Source organism: Bombina bombina, chromosome 11 (assembly GCF_027579735.1).
Source record: "Bombina bombina isolate aBomBom1 chromosome 11, aBomBom1.pri, whole genome shotgun sequence".
NCBI lineage: Eukaryota > Metazoa > Chordata > Amphibia > Anura > Bombinatoridae > Bombina > Bombina bombina.
In genome coordinates, this window is record NC_069509.1 from 6,799,247 (window position 1) to 6,812,618 (window position 13,372).

At 51.5% G+C, this 13,372-nt stretch overlaps 1 protein-coding gene across 1 annotated transcript in view; it reads left to right on the forward strand.

The window, feature by feature from the left end:
- The first annotated feature begins 3,842 nt into the window (after nt 1-3,842).
- The window catches only part of TBC1D10B (TBC1 domain family member 10B), a 193,042-nt gene continuing 183,512 nt past the window's right edge, over nt 3,843-13,372 (forward strand). The window contains exon 1 of the mRNA XM_053694423.1: nt 3,843-7,015. Within this exon, the coding sequence (XP_053550398.1) occupies nt 3,963-7,015 (3,053 nt within the window). The 5' untranslated portion in view covers nt 3,843-3,962. The remainder of the gene's footprint in view (nt 7,016-13,372) is intronic.

Genomic DNA, 13,372 nt, shown 5'->3' on the forward strand with positions numbered 1-13,372 from the left:
ACTTAGTATTACACAGAGAGAGGAGAGGCTGGAGGAAGGTTTAGTGAATCATGTACTTAGTATTACACAGAGAGAGGAGAGGCTGGAGGAAGGTTTAGTGAATCATGTACTTAGTATTACACAGGGAGAGGAGAGTCTAGAGGGAGGTTTAGTGAATCATGTACTTAGTATTACACAGGGAGAAGAGAATCTGGAGGGAGGTTTAGTGAATCAGGTACTTAGTATTACACAGAGAGAGGAGAGGCTGGAGGAAGGTTTAGTGAATCATGTACTTAGTATTACACAGGGAGAGGAGAGTCTGGAGGGAGGTTTAGTGAATCAGGTACTTAGTATTACACAGGGAGAGGAGAATCTGGAGGGAGGTTTAGTGAATCATGTACTTAGTATTACACAGGGAGAGGAGAATCTGGAGGGAGGTTTAGTGAATCAGGTACTTAGTATTACACAGAGAGGAGAGGCTGGAGGAAGGTTTAGTGAATCATGTACTTAGTATTACACAGGGAGAGGAGAGTCTGGAGGGAGGTTTAGTGAATCAGGTACTTGGTATTACACAGGGAGAGGAGAGGCTGGAGGGAGGTTTAGTGAATCGTGTACTTAGTATTACACAGAGAGAGGAGAGGCTGGAGGAAGGTTTAGTGAATCATGTACTTAGTATTACACAGAGAGAGGAGGTCTGGAGGGAGGTTTAGTGAATCAGGTACTTAGTATTACACAGGGAGAGGAGAGTCTGGAGGGAGGTTTAGTGAATCAGGTAATTAGTATTACACAGGGAGAGGAGAGTCTGGAGGGAGGTTTAGTGAATCAGGTACTTAGTATTACAGAGAGAGAGGAGAGGCTGGAGGGAGGTTTAGTGAATCATGTACTTAGTATTACACAGGGAGAGGAGAGTCTGGAGGGAGGTTTAGTGAATCATGTACTTAGTTTTATACAGGAGAGGCTGAAAGGGACAGGGGGTTAATAAAGAGGGAATAAGGGGCAGTGAGTGAATAGAGAGGAATAAGGGGCAGAGGGTAAATAGAGGTAACTAAAGGGCAGGGGGTAAATATAGGGAACTAAAGGGCAGGGGGTAAATATAGGGGAATAAGGAGCAGTGAGTGAATAGAGGGGAATAAGGGGCAGTGAGTGAATAGAGGAATAAGGAGCAGTGAGTGAATAGAGAGGAATAAGGAGCAGTGAGTGAATAGAGGGAATAAGGAGCAGTGAGTGAATAGAGAGGAATAAGCGGCAGTGAGTGAATAGAGAGGAATAAGGAGCAGTGAGTGAATAGAGAGGAATAAGGGGATGAGTGAATAGAGAGGAATAAAGAGCAGTGAGTGAATAGAGAGGAATAAAGGGCAGTGAGTGAATAGAGAGGAATAAGGAGCAGTGAGTGAATAGAGAGGAATAAGGAGCAGTGAGTGAATAGAGAGGAATAAGGGGCAGTGAGTGAATAGAGAGGAATAAGGGGCAGTGAGTGAATAGAGAGGAATAAGGAGCAGTGAGTGAATAGAGAGGAATAAGGAGCAGTGAGTGAATAGAGAGGAATAAGGGGCAGTGAGTGAATAGAGAGGAATAAGGGGTAGTGAGTGAAAAGAGAGGAATAAGGAGCAGTGAGTGAATAGAGAGGAATAAGGAGCAGTGAGTGAATAGAGAGGAATAAGGAGCAGTGAGTGAATAGAGAGGAATAAGGGCAGTGAGTGAATAGAGAGGAATAAGGGGCAGTGAGTGAATAGAGAGGAATAAGGGGCAGTGAGTGAATAGAGAGGAATAAGGAGCAGTGAGTGAATAGAGAGGAATAAGGGGCAGTGAGTGAAAAGAGAGGAATAAGGGGCAGTGAGTGAATAGAGAGGAATAAGGGGCAGTGAGTGAATAGAGAGGAATAAGGGGCAGTGAGTGAATAGAGAGGAATAAGGGGCAGTGAGTGAATAGAGAGGAATAAGGGGTAGTGAGTGAAAAGAGAGGAATAAGGAGCAGTGAGTGAATAGAGAGGAATAAGGAGCAGTGAGTGAATAGAGAGGAATAAGGGGTAGTGAGTGAATAGAGGAATAAGGAGCAGTGAGTGAATAGAGAGGAATAAGGAGCAGTGAGTGAAAAGAGAGGAATAAGGAGCAGTGAGTGAATAGAGAGCAATAGAGAAGAATAAGGGTTAGAGGGTAAATAGAGGGGAATAAGGGGCAGAGGGTAAATAGAGGGGAATAAGGGACAGAGGGTAAATAGAGGGAACTAAAGGGCAGGGGGTAAATATAGGGAACTAAAGGGCAGGGGGTAAATATAGGGGAATAAGGGGCAGAGGGTAAATAGAGGGGACTAAAGGGCAGGGGTAAATATAGAGGAATATGGGGCAGAGGGTAAATAGAGAGGCTAAGGGGCAGGGGGTAAATAAAGGGGACTAAAGGGCAGGGCGTAAATATAGAGGAATATGGGGCAGAGGGTAGATAGAGAGGCTAAAGGGCAGGGGGTAAATAGAGAGGCTAAGGGGCAGAGGGTAAATAGAGAGGCTAAGGGGCAGAGGGTAAATAGAGGGGAATAAGGGACATAGGGTAAATAGAGGGGACTAAAGGGCAGGGGGTAAATATAGGGGAATAAGGGGCAGAGGGTAAATAGAGGGGACTAAAGGGCAGGGGGTAAATAGAGGGGAATAATGGGCAGAGGGTAAATAGAGGGGACTAAAGGGCAGGGGGTAAATATAGAGGAATATGGGGCAGAGGGTAAATAGAGGGGACTAAAGGGCAGGGGTAAATATAGAGGAATATGGGGCAGAGGGTAAATAGAGAGGCTAAGGGGCAGGGGGTAAATAGAGGGGACTAAAGGGCAGGGGTAAATATAGAGGAATATGGGGCAGAGGGTAAATAGAGAGGCTAAGGGGCAGGGGGTAAATAGAGGGGACTAAAGGGCAGGGGTAAATATAGAGGAATATGGGGCAGAGGGTAAATAGAGAGGCTAAGGGGCAGGGGGTAAATAGAGGGGACTAAAGGGCAGGGGGTAAATATAGAGGAATAAGGGGCAGAGGGTAGAGAGGCTAAAGGGCAGGGGGTAAATAGAGGGAACTAAAGGGCAGGGGGTAAATAGAGGGGAATAAGGGGCAGAGGGTAAATAGAGGGAACTAAAGGGCAGGGGGTAAATATAGAGGAATAAGGGGCAGAGGGTATATAGAGGGGACTAAAGGGCAGGGGGTAAATATAGAGGAATATGGGGCAGAGGGTAAATAGAGAGGCTAAGGGGCAGGGGGTAAATAAAGGGGACTAAGGGGCAGGGGGTAAATATAGAGGAATATGGGGCAGAGGGTAAATAGAGAGACTAAGGGGCAGGGGGTAAATAAAGGGGACTAAGGGGCAGGGGGTAAATATAGAGGAATATGGGGCAGAGGGTAAATAGAGAGACTAAGGGGCAGGGGGTAAATATAGAGGAATATGGGGCAGAGGGTAGATAGAGAGACTAAAGGGCAGGGGGTAATAAGGGGCAGACCATGAGGCAAATAAAGGCACCACAGAAGCACCTACCCCATGCATCATGTGACAACACAACATGAACATGTGACACATCTGGCCAATGACACTGCGCATGGAATCACACACACTCACAGTCCTGCTGGCGTCACTTGTTCATGGTTGTAAGTAATAAAGTTTTTCATGAATCGTAAAAAAATCGCCTCCGATGTGTTCTTCCTTTCGCTTTTCCGATTGGCTGCAATAATCCGCCAGCGGAGCATTAATTGGCTGAAACCCCACCCTTTGTTATCATAGAACCGCTAGTTCCTGGTTCCGGGCCCCGCCCTTCATATTGCGATGGATGCTGGCAGGTGATTGGTTGTAGCATGTAATGTAGGGACTAATCAAGAGCCACAACTCATAGGTTGCCATGTTACTTAATTGTCGTGCGCTATGATTGGATAACACACTTCTCCTTGCTTATTGTTGCTGAGCGGTGATTGGTCAGTGCATTCTGAGTCTGTCAGTCAGTCTGGGCCAGTGTGTGCCCCTGTCATGGAGCCCTCCCCCGGCTCTTGTTCTTCTCCACCGGGGTCTCGGCCTATTCCTCCTCCCCGCCGGGGCTCCGGGGACCGCCGGCCACTCAGCCCCCCTCGCAGAATCCGTGGTGACGTCAGCGTTGGTCCGCGGCAAGCGTTTTTGGACAAGGAAACCGATATCAATGGGCGGGGGGGCGCCAAGAGAGAGGAGGGCCCGGAAATAACCGGTGGCCCCAAAACAGGAGTGGTAGCTGAGGAGTTCCGGGTACTTGATAGTCTGGAAGCAGCTACAGGGGACGGCAAAGGGCCTGAACACAAGGAGAGGCATGATGGTCTGCCAGCACCTGTGGCATGGGCGGTAGGAGCCCCTGGAACAGAGCAGAGGACTGAACCTGGGGCCTTGAAGAGCAGAGCTCCAGGGTCGGAGCAAAAAACAGGATTTAGGTCCCTGGAGAGTGGAGCCCATCGCACAGAGCAAAAGGCAGCACCTGGGGCCCTGGTCACTGGGGCCCCTGGCACAGAGCAAAATACAGCACCTGGGGCCCTGGTCACTGGAGCCCCTGGCACAGAGCAGAAGGCAGCACCTGGGGCCCTGGTCACTGGAGCCCCTGGCACAGAGCAGAAGGCAGCACCTGGGGCCCTGGTCACTGGAGCCCCTGGCACAGAGCAGAAGGCAGCACCTGGGGCCCCTGGCACAGAGCAAAATACAGCACCTGGGGCCCTGGTCACTGGAGCCCCTGGCACAGAGCAGAAGGCAGCACCTGGGGCCCTGGTCACTGGAGCCCTTGGCACAGAGCAGAAGGCAGCACCTGGGGCCCTGGTCACTGGAGCCCCTGGCACAGAGCAGAAGGCAGCACCTGGGGCCCTGGTCACCGGAGCCCCTGGCACAGAGCAAAAGGCAGCACCTGGGACCCTGGTCACTGGGGCCCCTGGCACAGAGCAAAAGACAGCACCTGGGGCCCTGGTCACTGGAGCCCTTGGCACAGAGCAGAAGGCAGCACCTGGGGCCCTGGTCACTGGAGCCCTTGGCACAGAGCAGAAGGCAGCACCTGGGGCCCTGGTCACTGGAGCCCCTGGCACAGAGCAGAAGGCAGCACCTGGGGCCCTGGTCACTGGAGCCCCTGGCACAGAGCAGAAGGCAGCACCTGGGGCCCTGGTCACTGGAGCCCCTGGCACAGAGCAGAAGGCAGCACCTGGGGCCCTGGTCACTGGAGCCCCTGGCACAGAGCAAAAGGCAGCACCTGGGACCCTGGTCACTGGGGCCCCTGGCACAGAGCAAAAGGCAGCACCTGGAGCCCTGGTCACTGGGGCCCCTGGCACAGAGCAAAAGGCAGCACCTGGGGCCCTGGTCACTGGGGCCCCTGGCACAGAGCAAAAGGCAGCACCTGGGGCCCCTGGCACAGAGCAAAAGGCAGCACCTGAGGCCCCTGGCACAGAACAAAAGGCAGCACCTGGGGTCCCTGGCACAGAACAAAAGGCAGCACCTGGGGCCCCTGGCACAGAGCAAAAGTCAGCATCTGCTGACCAAGAGTGTGGAACCCCTGGCATGGAGCAGAGAGCAGCACCTGCGGCCCCGGAACGAGCTGTCCGCAAGGGCATCACTCAGAGAGTTACGATTGTTATGGAGAGCAGGGTCATAGCTCCAGGAGACACTGCCACACAGCTGCAAGACTTCATGACACCAAGCTCTACGACTGCACCAGGGGGCACTGCCACACAGCCACAAGACTTCATGACACCAAGCTCTATGAATGCACCAGGGGACACTGCCACACAGTTGCAGCACACAGTGACACCAAGCTCTGATATTCCAGCAGGGGATGGTATCACACAGCTTCAAGACATGGCAGTACAGAGCTCTGTTATTGCACCAGAGGACGCCATTACACTAAGCTCTGTGACTGCACCAGTGCAAGTTGTGACTAAGACATGGAAAGGCCAGGAACATAGCCACCTCATAGAGCCAGCAGACTATGATACTCCATTGCATGGACCCACAATGCAACGCAGGTTCATGTCATTTGCTGATGAAACAGTGCAACCACAAGTTGTGACGCAATCTCAGGAAACTGCACTGCAGATCAGAGACACAGATATGATGGACGGTGGGATACAGAGCATGGCAGTTCCACCACAGGACACTTTTAAACAAAACCACATCACAGGGTCAGAGAGTGGTATGACACAGAACCCAGTGATACAAACCCAGGAAGTAGTGGCACTAACCATGGTCCATTTACCTGAAAGTGGATTAAGAAAGAACCATGTGGCAGATCCACATGATATTGTGATGCGGCTTAAGGAGAATGTGGCACGCAACTGTGCAGAAATGCCAAGGGAAGGTGTGATGGATGTCCAGGTGCCTCAGGAAGGACTTATTCAGAGCCACCTCATACCAGACCAGGAAGGTTTCACACTTGTGTCAGACAAGATTGCACATAGTCTTGTGGTATCACTAGCAGAACATGAGTCCCAACAACAGGAAACAATCTTACAGAACAGCTCAGTGACATCATCTCAGGACAGTATGTCACAGCCACACTATAGATCTTGTAGTGATGACATCACCCTTAGCCAATTAACAAAGAACCATGTAACCCAGCATCAGGGTGCTGCCACACTTTCACATAACAACCTAACAGAGAGCTGGGTGACACAGCAACAGGACGACGTCACACTCCCACAGGACAATATAGTTATAGGCACACAAGGGGAGCTGACTGCTCCATGTCAGAGTAGAACCACCAGTGGGTCAAGCCCTCACAGAAACTTGTCATCTAAACCTCCTCTTCCCACCCCACCTAGATCCAACCTCTACCCTGGGTCAGCTGAGACTGAGGCCTCCCCACGGCATGAGACCTCCTCTTTGTCTAGCTATAAACCCAAGGCTCCTGCCCCAGACACTCTCAGCTACTTGGACTCTGTTAGCCTCATGTCTGGCACAATGGAGTCCCTTACATTGCTTGATGATGCAAGCTCACTGGGTTCTGACTCTGAGATCAATGGCATGCCATACCGAAGGACTGACAAATATGGCTTCCTAGGAGGGAATCAGTTCAGTGGCACTGGGTTAGTGTGCAACATTCTGTATTGAGTGGTGCAGGCACTGCTTTCTAGCGTACAGAATGTGAATGTGTGGTTGTAACTTAGTGCTCTACACAGTATAGTATGACTGTGGCAGCATAGGAGTGTATGAGATACAGCGCTTTGCACAAAATAGAGGAATTGTGGCAGAATGTGCAAGAAACTTTGCGATGCCCAGTAGGTTGGAAATATAACAGTGTGTGTAGGTGTGAGATGCGTTACTCTGCTCAGTAGGGTATGAATTTGGCTGTGTGTGTGCATGTGAGAGACACAATACTCTGCCCAGTAGGGTATGAATTTGGCAGTGTGTGCGCATGTGAGAGACACGATACTCTGCCCAGTAGGGTATGAGTTTGGCGGTGTGTGTGCGCATGTGAGAGACATGATACTCTGCCCAGTAGGGTATGAATTTGGAGGTCTGTGTGTGCGCATGTGAGAGACATGATACTCTGCCCAGTAGGGTATGAATTTGGAGGTCTGTGTGTGCGCATGTGAGAGACATGATACTCTGCCCAGTAGGGTATGAATTTGGAGGTGTGTGTGCGTATGCAAGAGATGTCACCCTGCCCAGTAGGGTTGGAATATAGAAGTGTGTAGGGTGTGTGTACAGGGGGGGAGGGTGTGCATGTGCCCAGTAGGGTGTGCATACATGGGTGTGTGCATGTGAGGCACATTACTCCACCCAGTAGGGCAGTGGTTGACAAATCTGCTCAGTACGGTGGGAATGTGTAGGTGTGTGTGTGACACAGTACTCTGCTGCTCAGTACGGTGGGAATGTGTAGGGGTGTGTGTGTGACACAGTACTCTGCTGCTCAGTACGGTGGGAATGTGTAGGTGTGTGTGTGACACAGTACTCTGCTGCTCAGTACGGTGGGAATGTGTAGGTGTGTGTGTGACACAGTACTCTGCTGCTCAGTACGGTGGGAATGTGTAGGTGTGTGTGTGTGACACAGTACTCTGCTGCTCAGTACGGTGGGAATGTGTAGGTGTGTGTGTGTGACACAGTACTCTGCTGCTCAGTACGGTGGGAATGTGTAGGTGTGTGTGTATGACACAGTACTCTGCTGCTCAGTACAGTGGGAATGTGTAGGTGTGTGTGTGACACAGTGCTCTGCTGCTCAGTACGGTGGGAATGTGTGTGTGTGTGTGACACAGTACTCTGCTGCTCAGTACGGTGGGAATGTGTGTGTGTGTGTGACACAGTACTCTGCTGCTCAGTACGGTGGGAATGTGTAGGTGTGTGTGTGACACAGTGCTCTGCTGCTCAGTACGGTGGGAATGTGTAGGTGTGTGTGTGTGACACAGTACTCTGCTGCTCAGTACGGTGGGAATGTGTAGGTGTGTGTGTGTGACACAGTACTCTGCTGCTCAGTACGGTGGGAATGTGTAGGTGTGTGTGTGTGACACAGTACTCTGCTGCTCAGTACGGTGGGAATGTGTAGGTGTGTGTGTGTGACACAGTACTCTGCTGCTCAGTACGGTGGGAATGTGTAGGTGTGTGTGTGACACAGTACTCTGCTGCTCAGTACGGTGGGAATGTGTAGGGTGTGTGTGTGACACAGTACTCTGCTGCTCAGTACGGTGGGAATGTGTAGGTGTGTGTGTGACACAGTACTCTGCTGCTCAGTACGGTGGGAATGTGTAGGTGTGTGTGTGACACAGTACTCTGCTGCTCAGTATGGTGGGAATGTGTAGGGGTGTGTGTGTGACACAGTACTCTGCTGCTCAGTACGGTGGGAATGTGTAGGGGTGTGTGTGTGACACAGTACTCTGCTGCTCAGTACGGTGGGAATGTGTAGGTGTGTGTGTGACACAGTACTCTGCTGCTCAGTATGGTGGGAATGTGTAGGGGTGTGTGTGTGACACAGTACTCTGCTGCTCAGTACGGTGGGAATGTGTAGGGGTGTGTGTGTGACACAGTACTCTGCTGCTCAGTACGGTGGGAATGTGTAGGGGTGTGTGTGTGACACAGTACTCTGCTGCTCAGTACGGTGGGAATGTGTAGGGGTGTGTGTGTGACACAGTACTCTGCTGCTCAGTACGGTGGGAATGTGTAGGTGTGTGTGTGACACAGTACTCTGCTGCTCAGTACGGTGGGAATGTGTAGGTGTGTGTGACACAGTACTCTGCTGCTCAGTACGGTGGGAATGTGTAGGTGTGTGTGTGACACAGTACTCTGCTGCTCAGTACGGTGGGAATGTGTAGGTGTGTGTGTGACACAGTACTCTGCTGCTCAGTACGGTGGGAATGTGTAGGGTGTGTGTGTGACACAGTACTCTGCTGCTCAGTACGGTGGGAATGTGTAGAGGTGTGTGTGTGTGACACAGTACTCTGCTGCTCAGTACGGTGGGAATGTGTAGGTGTGTGTGTGACACAGTACTCCTGCTGCTCAGTACGGTGGGAATGTGTAGGTGTGTGGGACACAGTACTCTGCTGCTCAGTACGGTGGGAATGTGTAGGTGTGTGTGTGTGACACAGTACTCTGCTGCTCAGTACGGTGGAATGTGTAGGTGTGGTAGTGTGTGTGTGACACAGTACCTCTGCTGCTCAGTACGGTGGGAATGTGTAGTGTGTGTGTTGTGACACAGTACTCTGCTGCTCAGTACGGTGGGAATGTGTAGGTGTGTGTGTGACACAGTACTCTGCTGCTCAGTACGGTGGGAATGTGTAGGTGTGTGTGTGACACAGTACTCTGCTGCTCAGTACGGTGGGAATGTGTAGGTGTGTGTGTGTGACACAGTACTCTGCTGCTCAGTACGGTGGGAATGTGTAGGTGTGTGTGTGTGACACAGTACTCTGCTGCTCAGTACGGTGGGAATGTGTAGGTGTGTGTGTGACACAGTACTCTGCTGCTCAGTACGGTGGGAATGTGTAGGGGTGTGTGTGTGACACAGTACTCTGCTGCTCAGTACGGTGTGGAAGGTGTAGGTGTGTGTGTGTGACACAGTACTCTGCTGCTCAGTACGGTGGGAATGTGTAGGTGTGTGTGTGACACAGTACTCTGCTGCTCAGTACGGTGGGAATGTGTAGGGGTGTGTGTGACACAGTACTCTGCTGCTCAGTACGGTGGGAATGTGTAGGTGTGTGTGTGTGACACAGTACTCTGCTGCTCAGTACGGTGGGAATGTGTAGGGGTGTGTGACACAGTACTCTGCTGCTCAGTACGGTGGGAATGTGTAGGGGTGTGTGTGTGACACAGTACTCTGCTGCTCAGTACGGTGGGAATGTGTAGGTGTGTGTGTGTGACACAGTACTCTGCTGCTCAGTACGGTGGGAATGTGTAGGTGTGTGTGTGACACAGTACTCTGCTGCTCAGTACGGTGGGAATGTGTAGGTGTGTGTGACACAGTACTCTGCTGCTCAGTACGGTGGGAATGTGTAGGTGTGTGTGTGTGACACAGTACTCTGCTGCTCAGTACGGTGGGAATGTGTAGGTGTGTGTGTGACACAGTACTCTGCTGCTCAGTACGGTGGGAATGTGTAGGTGTGTGTGTGTGTGACACAGTACTCTGCTGCTCAGTACGGTGGGAATGTGTAGGTGTGTGTGTGTGACACAGTACTCTGCTGCTCAGTACGGTGGGAATGTGTATGAGGCGTGTGTGACACAGTACTCTGCTGCTCAGTACGGTGGGAATGTGTAGGGTGTGTGTGACACAGTACTCTGCTGCTCAGTACGGTGGGAATGTGTAGGTGTGTGTGTGTGACACAGTACTCTGCTGCTCAGTACGGTGGGAATGTGTAGGGTGTGTGTGTGACACAGTACTCTGCTGCTCAGTACGGTGGGAATGTGTAGGTGTGTGTGTGACACAGTACTCTGCTGCTCAGTACGGTGGGAATGTGTAGGTGTGTGTGTGACACAGTACTCTGCTGCTCAGTACGGTGGGAATGTGTAGGTGTGTGTGTGACACAGTACTCTGCTGCTCAGTACGGTGGGAATGTGTAGGGTGTGTGTGTGACACAGTACTCTGCTGCTCAGTACGGTGGGAATGTGTAGGTGTGTGTGTGACACAGTACTCTGCTGCTCAGTACGGTGGGAATGTGTAGGGGTGTGTGACACACTACTCTGCTGCTCAGTACGGTGGGAATGTGTAGGTGTGTGTGTGTGACACAGTACTCTGCTGCTCAGTACGGTGGGAATGTGTAGGTGTGTGTGTGACACAGTACTCTGCTGCTCAGTACGGTGGGAATGTGTAGGTGTGTGTGTGACACAGTACTCTGCTGCTCAGTACGGTGGGAATGTGTAGGTGTGTGTGTGTGTGACACAGTACTCTGCTGCTCAGTACGGTGGGAATGTGTAGGTGTGTGTGACACAGTACTCTGCTGCTCAGTACGGTGGGAATGTGTAGGGGTGTGTGTGTGACACAGTACTCTGCTGCTCAGTACGGTGGGAATGTGTAGGTGTGTGTGTGTGACACAGTACTCTGCTGCTCAGTACGGTGGGAATGTGTAGGTGTGTGTGTGACACAGTACTCTGCTGCTCAGTACGGTGGGAATGTGTTGGTGTGTGTGACACAGTACTCTGCTGCTCAGTACGGTGGGAATGTGTAGGTGTGTGTGTGACACAGTACTCTGCTGCTCAGTACGGTGGGAATGTGTAGGTGTGTGTGTGACACAGTACTCTGCTGCTCAGTACGGTGGGAATGTGTAGGTGTGTGTGTGACACAGTACTCTGCTGCTCAGTACGGTGGGAATGTGTAGGGGTGTGTGACACAGTACTCTGCTGCTCAGTACGGTGGGAATGTGTAGGGGTGTGTGTGACACAGTACTCTGCTGCTCAGTACGGTGGGAATGTGTAGGTGTGTGTGTGTGACACAGTACTCTGCTGCTCAGTACGGTGGGAATGTGTAGGTGTGTGTGTGACACAGTACTCTGCTGCTCAGTACGGTGGGAATGTGTAGGTGTGTGTGTGTGACACAGTACTCTGCTGCTCAGTACGGTGGGAATGTGTAGGTGTGTGTGACACAGTACTCTGCTGCTCAGTACGGTGGGAATGTGTAGGTGTGTGTGTGTGACACAGTACTCTGCTGCTCAGTACGGTGGGAATGTGTAGGTGTGTGTGACACAGTACTCTGCTGCTCAGTACGGTGGGAATGTGTAGGTGTGTGTGTGTGACACAGTACTCTGCTGCTCAGTACGGTGGGAATGTGTAGGTGTGTGTGTGACACAGTACTCTGCTGCTCAGTACGGTGGGAATGTGTAGGTGTGTGTGTGTGACACAGTACTCTGCTGCTCAGTACGGTGGGAATGTGTAGGGTGTGTGTGTGACACAGTACTCTGCTGCTCAGTACGGTGGGAATGTGTAGGTGTGTGTGTGTGACACAGTACTCTGCTGCTCAGTACGGTGGGAATGTGTAGGTGTGTGTGTGACACAGTACTCTGCTGCTCAGTACGGTGGGAATGTGTAGGTGTGTGTGTGACACAGTACTCTGCTGCTCAGTACGGTGGGAATGTGTAGGGGTGTGTGTGACACAGTACTCTGCTGCTCAGTACGGTGGGAATGTGTAGGTGTGTGTGTGACACAGTACTCTGCTGCTCAGTACGGTGGGAATGTGTAGGTGTGTGTGTGACACAGTACTCTGCTGCTCAGTACGGTGGGAATGTGTAGGTGTGTGTGTGACACAGTACTCTGCTGCTCAGTACGGTGGGAATGTGTAGGGGTGTGTGTGACACAGTACTCTGCTGCTCAGTACGGTGGGAATGTGTAGGTGTGTGTGTGACACAGTACTCTGCTGCTCAGTACGGTGGGAATGTGTAGGTGTGTGTGTGACACAGTACTCTGCTGCTCAGTACGGTGGGAATGTGTAGGTGTGTGTGTGTGACACAGTACTCTGCTGCTCAGTACGGTGGGAATGTGTAGGTGTGTGTGTGACACAGTACTCTGCTGCTCAGTCCGGTGGGAATGTGTAGGGTGTGTGTGTGACACAGTACTCTGCTGCTCAGTACGGTGGATGGAATGTCTAGGTGTGGAGTGTGTGTGTGACACAGTACTCTGCTGCTCAGTACGGTGGGAATGTGTAGGTGTGTGTGTGTGACACAGTACTCTGCTGCTCAGTACGGTGGGAATGTGTAGGTGTGTGTGTGTGACACAATACTCTTGCTGCTCAGTACGGTGGGAATGTGTAGGGTGTGTGTGTGACACAGTACTCTGCTGCTCAGTACGGTGGGAATGTGTAGGTGTGTGTGTGACACAGTACTGTGCTGCTCAGTACGGTGGGAATGTGTAGGTGTGTGTGTGACACAGTACTGTGCTGCTCAGTACGGTGGGAATGTGTAGGTGTGTGTGTGTGACACAGTACTCTGCTGCTCAGTACGGTGGGAATGTGTAGGTGTGTGTGTTGACAC